Below are 18,569 nucleotides of genomic sequence, written 5' to 3'. Positions count from 1 at the left end.
AGATTCCTACTTCTTAAGTGTGTGGGTGTTGGTCGCATACACACATGGAGGACTTGGACATCCAGATTATAAAGTAGTGGCAGCAAAAAGACCTGGGCATAAATGCGGGGTCTATGATGCTTATAGGAGGGAAAGAGCACCTAGGTGTGGGGTAGGGGTGAGGATGAACCTGGAATAATTTCATAGAGGAGACAGAATTCTAGCATTTTTTAGTTACTCCTTGAAGTATTAGTACATTTTAAAGATAATTTTCATGCACTGGAAATAACAAAAAGCAGTTAGGAAATGGAGGGTTTGGAAATCCTAAGGAAAATTCTGGGGATTTCAAATAGTCCAATTTGATGAAAGAAATGGGTAAGAGAATAATGAAAGATTGGGATACAAAGGTTGAGCATAATGTTGATGAAATTGAATTTCATTTTGTGGTGGACACTATAGACTGTTCAGCAGAGAAATAAGTATTCCAAATTATGAATTGTTAGTGAGAAGAGGTATATTCAATTATTCATAGTTCTTAATGCATACTTAAAATGTATTTTTTCATTTATAAAGTATAAGTTATTTTTAATAAAACACATGTACAATAAATAATTCATATGTGAAAATGCTCATCAGATAGCTTCATGCTTTGTCAGTGGAAGAAGCCACAGCACCAGGGAAATCAGAAGGTAATCTTAGTAGCTCTTCTACTTCTTCTTGCAGGGCCTCTGCTTTTTCATGCAACAGCATCTACATTAAAAAATTAAGACGTGAGGCCAAAATATGCATTGCTAGAGAATTGCCAACAATTTTACCACTGTCCATGGAACACCTGAATCCTTACACATCAGAAATCTAGACATTAAAACTATAATGAGATTGAAAAATGGCCACTTAAGAATAAACGATTACAGTCAATGAAGAGGACGCATTTAGTTAAAACCATTTTAGCTGATCACTGCCTTTTAGTATACCAAAAATAAAGCTTTAATTCTCCCAAAGATTTGTTTTATTGAAGACTCAGCCACTTAAAAATTAACTTTTAATCTATAAAATCTAAGACAATTTTGCAAAAATTTAATTAGCTCCTGAAAATGTTATCCTTTATATATATGCACTTTATTATTCCTCAAAATTTAGTATGCTTTTAAAAAGCTACCAGTATTTCAAATAAAAGTTTTATTCAAGTTCCTAAACTTAAAACTGTTAATTTCAAAAGCAACATAATGAGCAAAAAAAGTATTTCCAAACATGGCATATAAAAGATGTCAACGAATTTTTGCCAAATAACAAGCTATATAGATCAATAAGAATAATAAGTAAACTACACAAACCCTTGTGTCGGTATTATTATAACACAGAGAGTATCAACAACCTCAAATTACTTGTTGTTTAAAAAAGCCCACCAATTTCTGGAAGAACAAATCCCGCCCCTCCACTTTTTTTTTTAAGACGGAGTCTTACTCTGTCACCAGGCTGGAGTGCAGTGGTGCGATCTCAGCTCACTGCAACCTCCGCCTCCTGAGTTCAAGCAATTCTCCTGCCTCAGCCTCCCGAGTAGCTGAAACTACAGGCATGCATCACCATGCCCAGCTAATTTTTGTATTTTTAGTAGAGATGGGGTTTCCCCATGTTGGCTAGGATGGTCTCCATTGCTTGACCTTATGATCTGCCTGCCTTGGCCTCCCAAAGTGCTGGGATTACAGGTGTGAACCACCGTGCCCAGCCTCTTTTTTTTTTTTTTAATTAAAAAAAATTTTAAAGGCTTTTTTCGTAGAGACTGGATCTCCCTATGTGTCCAGGCTGTTCTCAAACTCTTAGGCTCAAATGATCCTCCTGCCTTGGCCTCCCAAAGTGCTGGGATTGTAAGTATGAGCCACTACACTCAGCCAAAACCAGTTTCTTGAGCTCCCACCCAAGTGTTTGCAGAGATCTAGATGGGGTTGAGAAAAAAAGCACAAGACAAGAGGGAAATAGAGGGTCTAAAATGAAATAAAATCACCTCCAGAGAGAAAAAGCCTACCCAAATATAAAAATGCTGAAAAAAGAATGTTGGTTGATTAAAGCATTGTTTATAGGAAGATATTTAACATGCATGTGGGACTCTAGGAGGCAGTCTTCAAAAGACAATGCTTTTAGGGGAGAGAATGGGTGAAAAGGGAGGTGCCTTTTGGAAGCTCAGACATGAGGGGAAGAGGAAAAAAGGAAAAAATGGATAATCTTGTATGGCAAAAGGAAATTAAAAAAAAAAAAAAAGACAACAAAGGATACAAACCCTCCTTGCATTCCTCTCCCACCCCAAGTCATCCATTAAAGAAAAATACTTTGCTACTCTGACAGAAGAGAACACTCTTGAAATGGGATCTCATAAACCATTCCAAATGACTGTGTTGTCCAACATATGCAGAGGTACAAGCAGTTCTCATCTATACAAAACTACTATATAAAAAGAAAACAAGGCCGGGTGTGATGGCTCACGCCTGTAATCCCAGCACTTTGGGAGGCCGAGGCGGGCGGATCACGAGGTCAGATCGAGACCATCCTGACTAACACAGTGAAACCCCATCTCTACTAAAAATACACACACACAAAAAAATTAGCTGGGCGTGGTGGCACACCCTTTTAGTCCCAGCTACTCGGGAGGCTGAGGCAGGAGAATGGTGTGAACCTGGGAGGCAGAGCTTGCAGTGAGTGGAGATCACGCCACTGCACTCCAGCCTGGGCAAGAGAGTGAGACTCTGTCTCAAAAAAAAAAAGAATACAAATAACCCAAACTCTTCAGCTCATAAAAATTTCCCTCCCTGAAAGCAAACCATGAAGCAGAAAAACTGTAACACAACACTCCAAACAAGATTAAATATTCTCAAATAAAAATCTTGAGATATGAGGAGGAGTGGAAATGCTCACTGAATAAGAAGTTAAAAAACTAAGAACCGACATGGACAAAAACTGGAAGAAATGATACAAAAGTTGACTGAGCTCAGGAATGAAATAAAAGAAAAAGGCAAAATCACATTAGAAATAAAAACTAATAACTATAACTAAATAATTGGGTGTCCAAAGAAAAACAGATTTAAATAACCTAATTAGGGCTACTGAAAAAATTTAAAAAGCAGGAAAACAATAAAGAGAATAAAAATGAGACAGGCCGAGCATGGTGGCTCACAGCTATAATCCCAGCACTTTGGAAGGTTGAGGTGGGAGGATTGTTTGAGGCCAGAAGTTAGAGACCAGCCTGGGCAACATAGTGAGACCAAGCCTCTACAACAATAACAAATTAGCCAGGAATGGTCTATACCTATAGTCCCAGCTACTCAGGAGGCTAAGGTGGGATCGCTTGAGCCTGGGAGTTCAAGGCTGCAGTGAGCTATGATGGTGCCACTGCACTCTAGCCTGGGTAACAGAGACCTAGTTCCTCCCCCTCCTCCTAAAAAAATATCTGTGAGGGAAGGAGAAGAAGTAAAATGGAATACCAGTAGAATTTGTGTTTCAAATGTGTAGCAGCCACACTGAAGCAGATTTTCTTTTTAAACCCCAAACCAAATAACATTTTAACACATTGTTTTAATTATATACTCTCAGAATGAAGACAAAAAGTGCTGTAAATAAATACTGAATTTGTTTGTTTTTTTTTGGAGTGGTATAAGTTAACAATTCTGCAGTTACTTTCAGTGCATTCTAAGATTGAGGAAAACAGAGAAATATATTAATAAACACAGGGATGAGGTTTCTCATTATTGGAGAAAGGAAGTACAAATATGAAAAAGAGGAAGACTATAGCAAGTCCTGTATGGGATTAGTGTGGCAAATTAATGATTGGAAATTCTTTGACACCTTCATTGAGAGATGGGATCTAATTCTACTCTTGAATCTGTGCTAGCCTTTGTGATTCACTTGTAACTAATAGAATGCAGAAGAAATGATGCCGCATGACAGGGCTCAGTTTTAAAAAGGCCTTAGGGTCTTGAAATGAGATCAATCCAAGGTCATGTGAATCCTCCCTCTCAGACCCTAGCATCCACACTGTAAGAAAGCCAAGCCTAGGACAGGCAAGGTGGCTCACACTTGTAATCCCAGCACTTTGGGAGGCCAAGGTGGGCAGATTGCTTGAGCCCAGGAGTTCAAGACCAAACTGGGCAACATGAAGAAACCCCTTCTCTTAAAAAAAAAAAAAAAAAAAAAAATGTAAATTAGCTGGGTGTGGTGGTGCATGCCTGTGGTCCCAGCTACTTGGGAGGCTGAAGTGGGAGGATCACCTGAGCTTGGGAGGCTAAGGTTGCAGTGAGGCAAGACTGTGCCACTGCATTCCAGATGGGGTGAGAGGGAGACCTTGTCTCAAAAAAAAAAAAAAGAGAAAGTCAAGCAACATAGAGATTATAAATAGATAAATAAGAAACTGCAATATTTTAAAAGATATTATACCAGATTGACTAAAAAGAAACAGAGACAATACAAAACATCAAGTGCCTCTGAACATATATATATATTTTAAATTTAGAGATAGGGTCTCCCCCAGGCATGGTGGCTCACTCCTGTAATCCCAGCATTTTGGGAGGCTGAGGCGGGTGGATCGCTTGAGCTCAGGAGATGGAGACCAGCCTGGGCAGCATGGTGAAAAAAAAAATTTAAAAAGGTAATTTAGTTGGGCATGGTGGTGCCTGCCTGTGGTCCCAGTTACTTGGGAGGCTGAAGTGGGAGGACTGCTTGAGCCTGGGAGGTCGAGGCTGCAGCAAGCCAAGATCATGCTACTGCACTCCAGCCTGGGTGACAAAGTGAGACCCTGTCTCAAAATAAATAAATAAATAAATAAATAAATAAATAAATAACATTAATTAATGAAATTAAATTAAAATAGAGATAACATTGCTTTGTCGCCCAGGCTGGAGTGCAGTGGCCTGAGCATAGCTGACTGCAGCTTTTATCTCCCAGGCTCAAGTGATCCTCCCATTGCAGCCTCACGAGTAGCTGGGACCACAGGCGCACATCATCATGCGTGGCTAATTTAAAAAAAAAAATTTCTTTTGTAGGAACAGGGTCTTGCTATGTTGCCCAGGCTGATCTCAAACTCCCGGCCTTACGTGATTCTCCCACCCTGGTCTCCCAAAGTGCTGGGATTACAGGTGTGAGCCACTACACCTGACCCTGATGAACTCTTGAACTTCAGTATTCTTGAATTGTATATAGGAAGCACACTGAGAAAGCTACCTAGCAGCAAACATGGGCTTATTGTTTATGGAAAAGGGAGAATGACTCAAATGAGGGAACCCAAAGCCAAGAAAAATCATTCCGAGAGAAGAACTGCGACATAATTAAAGAACTGGCCACATGTGGCTGGCTGGATTTCAGAACTGCTATTATGCACCACCGATTTTCCTTCTTTATGAATGAGAGTGTACTATGGTTATCCTATTTCTGGTTTCACTATTTTATGTAGTATCTCTTTAGGTCACTGGTCTTCAGAGTAAGAACTGTAACTTGTGAAACTGTACTGAAGGTGCATCACTCACACCCGGACTTGATCTGGAATACTGGATCTGAGTCTGATGCTGTGATATTATGATATACATATATTGGTTTTCATCCACGGTTTCTGGCTCATAACTCCCACAGCCCTTGTTACAATGTTGGGGCACTTTAGACCTCAGGAAACAGAATTTCTGTCTCTGACCTTCTGCCCTCCTTTCGCCTAAGGCAGAACTCTATTCTGATCATTGGGTCTTAAAACCCTCATTCCAGGCTGGGTGCAGTGGCTCATGCTGTAATCCCAACACTTTGGGAAGCCAAGGTGGAAGGATTGCTTGAGGCCAGGAGTTCAAGACCAGCCTGCGCAACATAGCAAAGCCTTGTCTCTATTAAATAGAGCAAAGACTAATTAAAAATTTAAAACATTAGCCAGGCATGGCACCTGTCTGTATTCCTAGCTACTCCTGAGGCTGAGATGGGAGTATTGCTTGAGCCTGGGAGGGGATGGCTGCAGTGATCTATGATTGTGCCATTGCACTCCAGCCTGGGCAACAGAGCAAGACCCTGTCTCCAAAAAAAAGTAAAAAGACCCTCATCCCAGAGTGTCCCACCCCATACTCTGGAGAAAGGAATGCTGCACAGAGAGGCCAGAAGCATCTGAACAGACAGGTCTTGCTGGGTTTCCCCACTCGGTCTGTTAGTATTATTAATAAATCATACCCTTTCAGTCCAGTCACATTTCTACATGATTGTCAATCATGCCAACCCAATAAAGTTTCCATAAGAGGTCTAAGAGTATGGGGTTCACAGAGCCTCCAGACAGCTGAGCACATGGAGGGTGATGTGCCCAGCGAGGACATGAAAGCTCTGTGCCACTTCCCCCATACGCTGCCTCATGAATCTCTTCATCTGTATCTTTGTGATATCCTTTATTACATACATGTTTTCCTGAGTTTCGTGAGCTGACTGAACCCAGAGAAGAGGCTGTGGGAACCCCAACTTGAAGGTGGTTGGTAAGAAGTTTTAGAAGCCCAGACTCCAGCTAGATAGTGTCAGGACACCCAGCTGATGTCTGCTGCAGAAATGATTGCTTGTTTTTTGGGAAGAAATCCCTCACATTTGGTCACAGAAATTTTCTGTCTGTGTTGTGTTTGTTGAGTGTTCAGTGGGGGAACAACAACAACAAAAAAGACTGAGTTTTTCCTAATAGAAGCTATAATGGAAAGGCCTTTTGGGGGTTAATATATTTTGCATGTGGGAGGAACAGAAACAATTTGTGAGCAGAGGGCAGATTTTAAAGATAACTGCAAATTGTTTGACACTCTTCTCATGAGGAGGTGGTCTGATCCCCTTTCCTTTCAATCTAGGTCTTAATGGTTTTCTAGTAACCAACAGTATGCAGTGGAAATGACACTGTCTGACTTCTGAGGTTGGCTTCGAAGACTTCTTGCATTTTCTGCCTGGATATCTTAGAATGCTCACTTTCTGGACATTCCCTCTGAAAACCTAGTTTCTACGCCATAAAGACTGAAGCCACATGGAAAGGCCATATGTAGTTGCTCCAGTTGACTGAAAAGCCCCAGTTGCCTCTCATTATCAGCTGTTGGTCATGTGAGTGAGTCACCTGAGTCATCCAGCTTGGCTGGGCCTTATGACTATAGCGCCAGTCAACTTCTGACTACAGCTGCATGGGACCCAAGTGAGAAGCACCCAGCTGCACCCCTCCAGAATTCCTAATCTACAAAGACATGAGCAAAATAAGATGGCTGTTTTAAGCCACTAAGTTTTGGAGCTAGACTCTGTTATACAGCATATGTGCCTGGAAAAATCAGAATTAGGGTTATCAGTATGAGCTCATGGCCTTCAGTAATTTACACGTAAGTATAGAAAAATGCATAGACATACATCAGCTAGGGTGTTCCTAGCTAGTGCCCTAGTTCCACGGGCCTTAGAGCTGGCTTCTGGGCAAGTTCAACAGTACATTGTAGGCAGCTTCCTGGCAGTTTTGTCAGCACTCCAGTGGGCAGTTTCTGCTTATTAGCCTTGGCTGTAGAACCACAACAAACTTCCCAGCATCCAGTGGCAATGAAGTCTGAATCCCATCCATAGGGGTGCTGTGGGGTGGGGGTGGACCACCTCTCAAATGTATTCCTTCCTGAATTCTTCAATGTTCTGTTGACCCCTTAGAGGCCTGTTGAAATTACTATGTGGTTTATGCCTCCTAATGATTAGATGCTGACAGACACAGCCAGAAAGTAAGAAAATACTTCAAGAATGATGATGAAGGTCAAAAAGCCACACAAACCAGTTTTCAGGGGCTTCCACTGGCCAAATCTGAGGCCATTTGAGCACCAAAATAAGTAACGTTATTAATGGGTTATAACCCATTGAATATGTCTGAACCTATAAGCATGTACTGATAAATGAATAAATAAAGTAAAAGCTTTTCCTCATAGTAAAACATCAGTAAATAAATCCAGAAGGAATAATGAAGTTAGAAAATCACCACTTGATAAACATGGAAATAATGGAGTTAGACAAACATCACTAGTAAATGCCGAAACAAGCGTGTCAAAGTTTAATGAACTTTTTTTTTTTAGGTGCTACAGCAAAGGAAATGACTATAACTTCATCCCTACCAACCCCAAGAACTCCTAATTTAACAGGACAAGGTCAGTCTTAGTGGTTTCATCTATAAACTCAGGGTAACACTGACTTTGTCCACCTCATAGGTTTGTTGTAAAGAATGATTAAGGTAATGTAAGCAATGTGAGCACCATTAAAAGATGATGGAAATTTGCTTTTTAGCTAATTCTGATTTATATATGAAAATAGCAAAACAATGAAGTTTCAAAGAAGCCAAGCAATTTCAGACTTAGAACTATAGTTGAGATCAAGAAGGAAATAATCTCAAATTGCTGTGGAATAGCTTTACCCACAGGGAGCAGAAGGCAATGACAAACTGGGTTGTATCTAGCAAAGGGTAACTAGGACAGTGAATGGCCTAAAACTCGATTATTTAATACAGATAAAAGCAACAGAAAAGAAAAACCCTTGGGGACAATAAGAGCTGTTTTTGAATATGTGAAAAACAGCATACAAACAAAAAAAGAGTCCAGTTCCAGACGTAGTACTCTGATGCAATGGTAAAAATTTTAAGAAGGCAAAATTTAGCCTCGGTATATCAGGATCATTTTTGTAACACTAAGAGCATACAAAAATAGAACCACCTAATTTTTGATGAACAAGCTCCTTGTCAATGATGGTGCTCAAAGGTGGAGAGACCAGATGTTGGGATGCTGAGGGAAGGATTCCTGTGATGAGAACTTTGGGAGGCAGAGCTCAGTGACTTCCAGGGTTCTTTGTACTTCAATGAACCCTTGAAATTGTCTTTTTTTTTTTTCTTTAAGATAGACTCTCACCCTGTCACTCAGGCTAGAGTGCAGTGGCATAATCTCAGCTCACTACAACCTCCACCGCCTGGGTTCAAGTGATTCTCGTGCCTCAGCTTCCCAAGTAGCTGGGATTACAGGTGTGGACCACCACGCCTGGCTAATTTTTATATTTTTAGTAGAGACAGGGTTTTACCATGTTGGCCAAGCTAGTCTCAAATTTCTGGCTTCAAGTGATCCACCTGCCCCTTGGCCTCCCAAAGTGCTGGGATTACAGGCATGAGCCACTGCACCCAGCCATTTTTTTTTTTTTAAGACAGAGTCTCACTTTGTCGGCCAGGCTGGAGTGCAGTGGTATGGCCTTGGCTCACTGCCACCTCCGTCTCCTGGGCTCAAGCAATTCTCCTGCCTCAGCCTCCTGAGTAGCTGGGATTACAGACATGTGCCACCAAGCCTAGCTAATTGTTGTATTTTCAGTAAAGATGGGGTTTCACCATGTTGGCCAGGCTGGTCTCGAACTCCTGACCTCAGATAATCCACCCGCCTCAGCCTCCCAAAGTGCTGGGATCACAGGCATGAGGCACCATGCCCAGCCTTTTTTTTTTTTTTTGGAGAGGAGGGGCGGGACAGGGTCTCACTCTGTCACCCTAGCTCACTGCAGCCTTGAACTCCTGGGCTCAAGCGATCCTCCTGCCTCAGTCTCCTGAATAGCTAGAACTACAGCACAAACTACCATGCCCAGTTAGTTTTTACATTTTTTTGCAGAAACAGAGTCTCATGTTGCCCAGGCTGGTCTCAAACTCCTGATTTCAAGCCATTCTCCCATCTTGACCTCCCAAAGAGCTGGGATTACAGGCATGAGCCACCATTGAAATTTTCTTTATTTTTTAGCAAGTCGTTTCTCTGTTTAGCAAGGTTTGTGTCATAACAGATGCACTATTTTTACTCACAAATATGAGTATGTACTTTTGTATCTATAGAAATAAACAGTTATGCAATGTTAAATGTTTTTGTTCTGATGTCTACAACACAAGCAAATAACAATACACAAGATTATTAAGGTTAAAAAATGGTTTGCTTACCTTTGCTGACGCAATAATTTGCTTGGCTTGACGTCTTGATAAATGATCAATTGTCTTTATGAGCACTTCAGGATTTGCATTAGCTAAGTGCATTAGACTTTTGTAACCTGCACTGTATAACTGTCTTGCTCGACCCTGAAAAGTGTTGCAAAAATCAGTAGGATAATAATTTGGGATTAGAAAAAAGAAAAGCAAGCACTTTACTGAAAAGAACAAAAACTGCATGTAAGAGACCAGGATAAACTAAGATAATAAAGTAAATATGAAGAGATAAGACATGAGAATTCTGAGGAATTTTAAAAAATGCATTTGGGTGGTTCCAAACTGACCACAAGATAACTATAGTTCTATCCAGCTTGAGTCAACTGATATGTGCTGCAATCAACAATAGAAGCCCATTAAGGCACTTAGGTTGGTGGCATCATCTCATATTCTCAAGTAAAATGTTCCAGTCCAGTATCTTTCTTTCTTTCTTTTTTCTTTTCTCTTTTTTTTTTTTTTTTTGAGACAGAGTCTTGCTCTGTTGCCCAGGCTGGAGTGCAATGGTACAATCTTGGCTTATGGCAACCTCCACCTCCCACGTTCACGAAATTTTCTTGCCTCAGCCTCCCAAGTAGCTGGGATTACAGGCGCATGACACCACACCTGGCTAATTTTTGTATTTTTAGTAAAGATGGGGTTTCACCATGTGGGCCAGGTTGGTTTTGAACTCCTGACCTCAAGTGATCCTTCCAAAGTGCTGGGATTACAGCAGGAGCCACCTCATCAGGCCAAGTCCAATATCTTTCAATGTTCTCACCATCTACTCAGGGGACCACTGGTGTCTGTGTGTGTGTGTGTGTGTGTGTGTGTGTATATCCTAAGTAGAACTCCTCTGACTCAAGAACTGAATAACAGAGAATAAACTGAAGTTGAGGGTTGGCTGAAAATAGAAAGCCAGAAAACCAGTTGCGAACCCTTTCTTCTTACTCTCTTAGAAAAAATACAAATGACCCTTGCTGCCACTGAATCACCATTACCTTAAACAAGCACTGAGTCCAAACTGACAGAAGGTAATTCTTCAAAGGATTGGAGGAAGGAACAAGTGTTAAGGACAATTGGTAGCACAACATACTTGGAGACAGTCACCCCCACCCTTCCTGTTATGTTTTTTTTTTTTTTTTTTTTTACAACTGAGATTTTTCATCAGGTATGCCATCTAATAACAGTGGATTTCTGGAAGGCCATAGCAGCTATTTGTTTTAAATAAAAGACTCCCATGACAAATGAGCAATAAGGCTCTTGCTGTCACTTCCCCTGTAATAAGACTTCACAAAATAATAAAACCTGGCTTCTGTATTAATTGACATAATTTCAATTGGGAAACCGCAAGCTACTGACCTCTAAAACTCCAGTAACTTCCATGAGAGGGATTAGTTCTGCCTTTACACAGTAAGTCAGCTTCTTGGTAAGTTCTACCAAAAGGGCTCTGTAAACCCAAAACTCCTCAAGCTCCTATAGAACACAAAGAAATACACAAAATTTAAATTTTATAAGTTATTTCAAAGTTTGGTTTGTGTGATAGGGGGCTGAGAGAATGTTCCTTATATAAGTTCTGGAACTTGAGTTAAGCCACAGATGAAAGATGATTCTAAGCAGAATGGATGTGAAGAAACATGGTGAGAACCCTAAGGAATCTGAGGAACTGGTTTTAGGATGAGGACAAGACTGAAAATTGAAGAATAAGTCAATAAAAAGTTCTGGTCATCTTAATCGAAATACCTGGAAGCAAACGCACAGTTTTTCTTTCCCAAGTGACTAAAAACAATTCCTACGTCTGGGAATTTATCCTGAAGATGAATATTAAATATGGAAATATTCAAATATAACATGATGTTCAATGCAACAATACAATAATAAAAATACTGGAAGTCATGAGTCAGTAACTGTTCAAGTTAGATGGATAAATGAGAATTCAATATAGTATTTTGTCAAATATATTTGCAATATTCTATTATAGTAATTTATTTTATTTTAAAGATCCCTTTCTAGCCTTTGGATATCACTGTGAGAGTACATGATGAATGGAACAGCATTAGCTAGCCTCTTGTGACCACTAAGAAAGAAATCAACATGGCCGGGTGCGGTGGCTCACGCCTGTAATCCCAGCACTTTGGGAGGCCGAGACAGGTGGATTACGAGGTCAGGAGATCGAGACCATCCTGGCCAACATGGTGAAACTCCGTCTCTACTAAAAATACAAAAAAAATTAGCTGGGCGTAGTGGCGGGCGCCTGTAGTCCCAGCTACTCAGGAGGCTGAGGCAGAAGAATAGTGTGAACCCGGGAGGCAGAACTTGCGGTGAGCCAAGATCGTGCCATTGCACTCCAGCCCGGGCGACTGAGCAAGACTCTGTCTCAAAAAAATAAAAAATAAAAAGAAAGAAATCAACGTAATGAAGATGGTAGAGTAAAAAGAAGAAAACCTTGAACAGAACTATTGAATCAATCAACCCTGAAGCTGCCTTAGTTCTGGCATGCCTATTATATAAAATAATTATTTTTTCTTATTGTTTAAACCTTGATGGGTTTTTCTGTAACTTGTAATTAAAAGCATCTTAGCTAAGACAATTAATGTACCATTTCACAGCATTTATAACTTTTTAAAATAAAAAATACCTTAAAACAAGCTTGTCCAACCTGTGGCCCACAGAGCACATGCAGCACAGGATGGCTTTGAATGTCACCCAAAACAAATTTGTAAACTTTCTTACAACATCATGAGTTTTTCTTTTTTTAGCTCATAAGCTATTTTTAGTGTATTTTATGGGTGGCTCAAGACGATTCTTCTGCCAATGTGGCCCAGGGAAGCCAAAAGATTGAACACCTCTGTCTTGAAATACTGAAAGTAGACCAGATGTGGTGGCTCATGCCTGTAATCCTAGCACTCTGGGAGGCCAAGGTGGGAGGACCACTTGAGTCCAGGAGTTTGAGGCCAGCCTGGGCAACACAGCAAGACCCCTGTCTCTATTGATAATAATTTGAAAAATTATATACATGTAATATATATCATATAATTATATAATATTTACACTATATGTAATTCTATAATTATGATATATAAAAATGAAGTAAATTAATTAGAGCACAAATTGTCAGCTAGATTTTTCTTAGGATTAGCCATCAAATTATTGCTGTGTTTCTTGATGCTTTATAGAGTTTTTTACTTGAACAATTCTATAAGGCTCAAGTCCTCATAGTCACAATGAAAACAAAGGGAAAAAATATTAGGGAGAGTATCTTTAAATATAAAAAAACCGCACACAGAGAAAACCTAAGAAAATACATTTTAAAGGCTAGTTTCTTCTTATTACCAATAATTTTTGTCTTCTGTTTAACTAGCATGTGCTCAGGGGGTATAAACCAACATTTAAAAATCAGCACAAGTAAAAGACATTTAGAAAGCTAAATTTGTTAGAACAATTGTCATTTAATCCAAAGTCAAGTATTTTTGAATTATTTACTCCCTTCATTAGCACATATGATAGAATTAATTGCCATATGCATATACAGAATATGAAAGTTTAAGAAAGGGAAAATGAAGTAAATTTTAAGTTTAGAAAACAATTCATGGGAAAAAGTTTTAAAAAATTGACTTGGAAACAAATATGGAAAGGATTATTATGCCATCCAATAAGAAGAAATTTAAATGCAGCAAAAATGGCTTATATTATAAACACACAAAAAATTATCTGGATGTAAATGTCTGGTAAGCTTTATTGTGCTATTTAAAGGAATTCTGAAAGCTTATTTTAATAAAGTCTTAAATCCATCGCAAATGCATATGGCCAGAATAAGGTTTTCTTCTTAAACTGTTCTATAAAATACACATTTGATGTAAAAACTTTAAATAGTTGCCTGACACTGGAAGCAAATATAATAAATTACAGTGGCAATCAAGAGAATATGGGGCCAGGCGTGGTGGCTCATGCCTGTAATCCTAGCACTTTGGAAGGCCAACCTGGAGGATCATGTCAGCCTAGAAGTTCATGACCAGTTTGGGCATCATAGTGAGAACTCCCCATTTGTACAAAAAAATTTTAAAAACTGGCTGGGCGCTGTTGCTCATGTCTGTAATCCCAAAACTTTGGGAAGCCCAGGTGGGCGGATCGCTTGAGCAGATTAGTCTGGCCAATATGGTGAAACCCTATCTCTACGAAAAGTAAATAAGTTAGCTGGGAGTGGTGGTGTGTGACTGTAATCCCAGCTACTCTAGAGGCTGAGGCAGGAGAATTGCGTGAATCCGGGAGGCGGGGGTTGCAGTGAGCCAAGATTGCACGACTGCACTCCAGCCTGAGGCTCCATCTCAAAAAAACAAAAAAAAATTAGCCAGGTGTGGTGGCACATGTCTGTAATCCCAGCTACTCGGGAGGCTGAGGCAGAAGGATCGCCTGAGCCCCAGAGGTCAAATCTGCAGTGAGCCTGGATCGCTCCATTACACTCCAGCCTGGGCAACAGAGTGAGACTCAAGTAGCTGGGACCACAGGTGTGTGCCACCATGCCTGGCTAATTTTTGTTATTTTTTGTAGAGACAGGGCTTTGCCACATTGCTCAAGCGGCTGGTCTCGAACCACGGGTTTAAGTGATCCACCTGCCTCAGCCTCCCAAAGTGCTAGGACTACAGGTGGGAGCCATGGCATCCAGTCAAAATTAAATTTTTTTATTTTTATTTTATTTTTTTGAGACGGAGTCTCGCTCTGTTGCCCAGGCTGGAGTGCAGTGGCGCGATCTCCTCTCGCTGCAAGCTCCGCCTCCCAGGTTCACACCATTCTCCTGCCTCAGCCTCCCGAGTAGCTGGGACTACAGGCACCCATCACCTCGCCTGGCTAATTTTTTGTATTTTTAGTAGAGACGGGGTTTCACCGTGTTAGCCAGGGTGGTCTTCATCTCCTGACCTTGTGATCTGCTTGCCTCGGCCTCCCAAAGTGCTGGGATTACAGGCGTGAGCCACTGCGCCCAGCCTAAATTTTTTTAAAAAGAGAATATGGTACTACATAGTCGCAGGTAGCTGTTGGATATAGGTAACTTAGTAACCAAACACCTGACATTTTTATTGCTCAGATGAAAGACATTCACACAGAATCTACATCAATAGGTTGTTTTTAACAGTTAATTCCAAATACCTGAAACTATTAATGGTGGCTTTAACAGCTGGGTTAAAAATACACTTTTCATTACGTATTTTAGTGGACTCAGTAATTTTTGTATTGTTACCAGAAGTACATAATAGTACTTTCATAAACAGATAAAGACAAAGGTACATTTTAAATAGTTTTTTAGTGCTCCGTAATAACAGAATATGTCAACAAGGAGAAAATGCTGACATACTAACTGGCTTATTAGTTTAGTAACAGTTAAAACCAGAAGATGCACAAAGTACATATCATATATTCAATGAAATTACCTCACAGAAATGTAACACACAAGACGAGAATGAGGCAGCTCCAGTGAGAAGATTTTGTATATATCCTCGAGGCATATTAAATTTTTCAGATACAGTCCAAATGTTGGTCTCTTTGAGCAAGGTATAAAGAACAAAAGACAGATATAGCCTGTTGACAATGTCCTTGTCCACCTTCTAGAAAGACACAATCAAATAAATTCATTTACTAGACCTGCTAAAAATGTATGTTATTAAAATTGGACAAAAGGAAAACTTGTATTACAGAATAGCAAGGATAGAATAATTCCATAGAAACAAAACTAATTTCTAACAGATGTACTTCAGATTAATTCAAATTTATTATCATTTTTCCAACTATAAAAAAAAGATAAGGCCAGGCAGAGTGGCTCATGCCTGTAATTCCAGCACTTTGGGAGGCTGTGGCAGATGGATTGCAAGAGCCCAGGAGTTTGAGATCAGCCTGGGTAACATGGCAAAAATCCGTCTCTACAAAAAGACAAACTAACAAAAAATGTGGCCAGGTGTGGCGGTGCGCACCTGTAGTCCTGGCTACTTGGGAGGCTAAGGGATCACCTGAGCCCAGGAGACAGAGGTTGCAGGGAGCTGAGATAGCACCACTGCACTCCAGCCTGGGCGACAGAGTGAGATCTTGTCTCAAAAAAATAAAAATAAATAAAAGTTAAAAGATAAACCAAATTATTTCCAATATAAATTAAACTTCCTTCTACAGGGAAGGAATTGTACCCCCTCTCCATCACTCCACAAAAAGAAATGTACAAATCCTAACCCCTGGTACCTGTGAATGTGATCTTACTTGGAAACAAGATATTTGCAGATACAATTAGTTAAGTATCTCTAGATGAAATCATCCTGGATTTACAGTGGGCTCTAAATTCAATGATTAGTGTCCTTATAAGAGGAGAAGACACAGAGAGACACAGAGAAGGCAGCAATGTGAAGATGGAGGCTGAGATTGGAGGGACACATCTATAAGCTAAAGAACACCAAGGACTGCCAGTAACCACCAGAAGCCAGGAGAGAGGCACGGATGGCTTTTTTCTCAGAGGCTCCTGAAGGAATCAACATTGCTAATACCTTGATTTTGGACTTCTTGTCTCCTGAAGTGTGGGAGAATAAATTTCTGTTGTTTTAAGCCAACCATTCGTGGTAATTTGTTATGGCAGTTGTAGAAAATGAATACAGGAAAGGAGGGAGTTGGGGACAGAGACCTTTACAGTTATTTGGTATTTGTAAATTGTATATGTGTGTGACTATCATTATAAACTAGACAAATGCACTTTAGATAAATATGTTAATAAGCTTGTCTATATTATAAACTAAGAGTAAATATTAGATCCTATTATTTCCACATGGTCCAAGCTAAAACACCTGAAAGAGATAGAAAAATGCTTCCTGTAGTTGATGATTTTGATTCTGTGTACCTGCTTTTGCCTGTGGTGCCTAATGACCATATTTGTGCATAAAGGATTTCATAGCTAGTATCAAGCTTAGAAACTAATTAATTCTTAAAACTGAGGAAAAAACGATGAACTTAAAAAAGAAAAAGTAGATATAAAAAATAAAATTAGAGGCTGGGAGTGGTAGCTCACACCTGTAATCCCAGCACTTTGGAAGGCCAAGGCAGGAGGATGTCTTGAGTTCAGGAGTTCAAGACCAGCCTGGGCAACATGGTGAAACCCTGTCTATATTTTTTAAAAAATTGTAAAATAATAAAAAATAAAATAAAATATAAAATTATATCCTCCATCATAGTAAAAGAATGAGATGAGAACTTACGGTGACATATTGAAGGATGTATGAGTTACAGATTCTGCAGGTTGATACTGGATCACTTTTTTAAAAGCATTAAGCTGAAAAAGTATGACAGTTGAATATCAAGTAGGAAAAGAAAGCTATTTAATTTCCCGATTTTAGTGCATATTCAGTACTAACTATAAATTGACTCAATGTAGGTTTTTACTTAGAATGTATTTCCTAAGCCAAGAAAAATGATATATTATATGGCAAAACATAATGATTTATGCCAATTTCAAGATCTTTTGTGGCAGAGCATTATAGGTGGCTCACGCCTATAATCCCAGCACTTTAGGAGGCCGAGGTAGGAGTTTAAGATCAGCCTGACCAACATGGTGAAACCCCGTCTCTCCTAAAAATACAAAAATTAGCTGTGTGTGGTGGTGGGCACCTGTACTCCCAACTACTTGGGAAGCTGAGGCAGGAGAATTGCTTGAACTTGGGAGGCGGAGGTTGCAGTGAGCTGAGATCGTGCCATTGTACTCTGGCCTGGGCGACAAGAGCAAGACTTCATCTCAAAAAAAAAAAAAAACTTTTGCAAGAAATCAAGAAATGTTCAAAAAAGGTGGATGGGGGGGGCTCTTTTTCAATGTGGAGAAATCAATTAGATTTTAAGCGTTTAAATATGTTCTGTAGAGTTTTAAAAAATTATACCTCCAAAACATTAAACTAGTAATTAATCCATTTGTAATAAAGATAAATTCATGTTCATACTATTTTAAATATGTATCAATTTGACAAATATTTGTTGACTATATTACATTAAATGTAACATAAACTCTGGATTCAAGCTTAAAAAGATGCATTATTCTAATAAGATTTTTGCATGTTTATTATTTGATAATGAGTTCCAAATTAATAATATTGTTTTTATTTTACATTTTAGAGTTTGATATAAAAGGTTTGTTTTAAGAAATATTTTTATTCAGTATTTTGAAGGTCTAAACAACACAGCCATTTCCAAAGTAAAAGACTCAATCTAAAAATTGTGATAATGTGAATGCTTAAGTACTACAGATACTTTTATTTTTATTTTTGAGACAGGGTCTCACTATGTTGCCCAGGTTAGCCTCAAACTCCTGAGTACAAGTAAATCTTTTGCCTCAGCTTCCTGAGAAGCTAGGAGTATAGGTGTGTGCCACTGTGCTGGGCTTGTGGGGTTTTTTCCTTTTTTTTTTTAGACAGAGTCTCTCTCTGTTGCCCAAGCTGGAGTGCAATGGCACAATCTCGGCTCACTGCAACCTCTGCCTCCCAGGTGCAAGTGATTCTCCTGCCTCAGCCTCCCGAGTAGCTGGAATTACAGGCACCCAACACCACACACAGCTATTTTTTATATTTTTGGTACAGATGGGGTTTTACCATGTTGGTCAGGCTGGTCTCAAACTCCTGACCTTGTG

At 39.7% G+C, this 18,569-nt stretch overlaps 1 protein-coding gene across 4 annotated transcripts in view; it reads right to left on the bottom strand.

Moving 5' to 3' along the window:
• Window positions 1-511: 511 nt before the first annotated feature.
• Window positions 512-18,569, bottom strand: part of HELQ (helicase, POLQ like) — a 47,580-nt gene continuing 29,522 nt past the window's right edge. For all 4 annotated transcript variants that reach the window (XM_025386012.1, XM_025386010.1, XM_025386013.1 and 1 more), the window contains 4 exons: window positions 15,358-15,531; window positions 11,297-11,410; window positions 9,917-10,051; window positions 512-729 (listed from right to left, as the gene is read on the bottom strand). In XM_025386012.1, the coding sequence (XP_025241797.1) occupies window positions 622-729; window positions 9,917-10,051; window positions 11,297-11,410; window positions 15,358-15,531 (531 nt within the window). In that variant the 3' untranslated portion in view covers window positions 512-621. The remainder of the gene's footprint in view (window positions 730-9,916; window positions 10,052-11,296; window positions 11,411-15,357; window positions 15,532-18,569) is intronic.

This window comes from Theropithecus gelada, chromosome 5 (genome assembly GCF_003255815.1).
Source record: "Theropithecus gelada isolate Dixy chromosome 5, Tgel_1.0, whole genome shotgun sequence".
In the NCBI taxonomy this organism is placed as follows: domain Eukaryota; kingdom Metazoa; phylum Chordata; class Mammalia; order Primates; family Cercopithecidae; genus Theropithecus; species Theropithecus gelada.
Note: the sequence above shows the minus strand (reverse complement) of the source record. Positions and strands in the feature narration are given on the sequence as shown.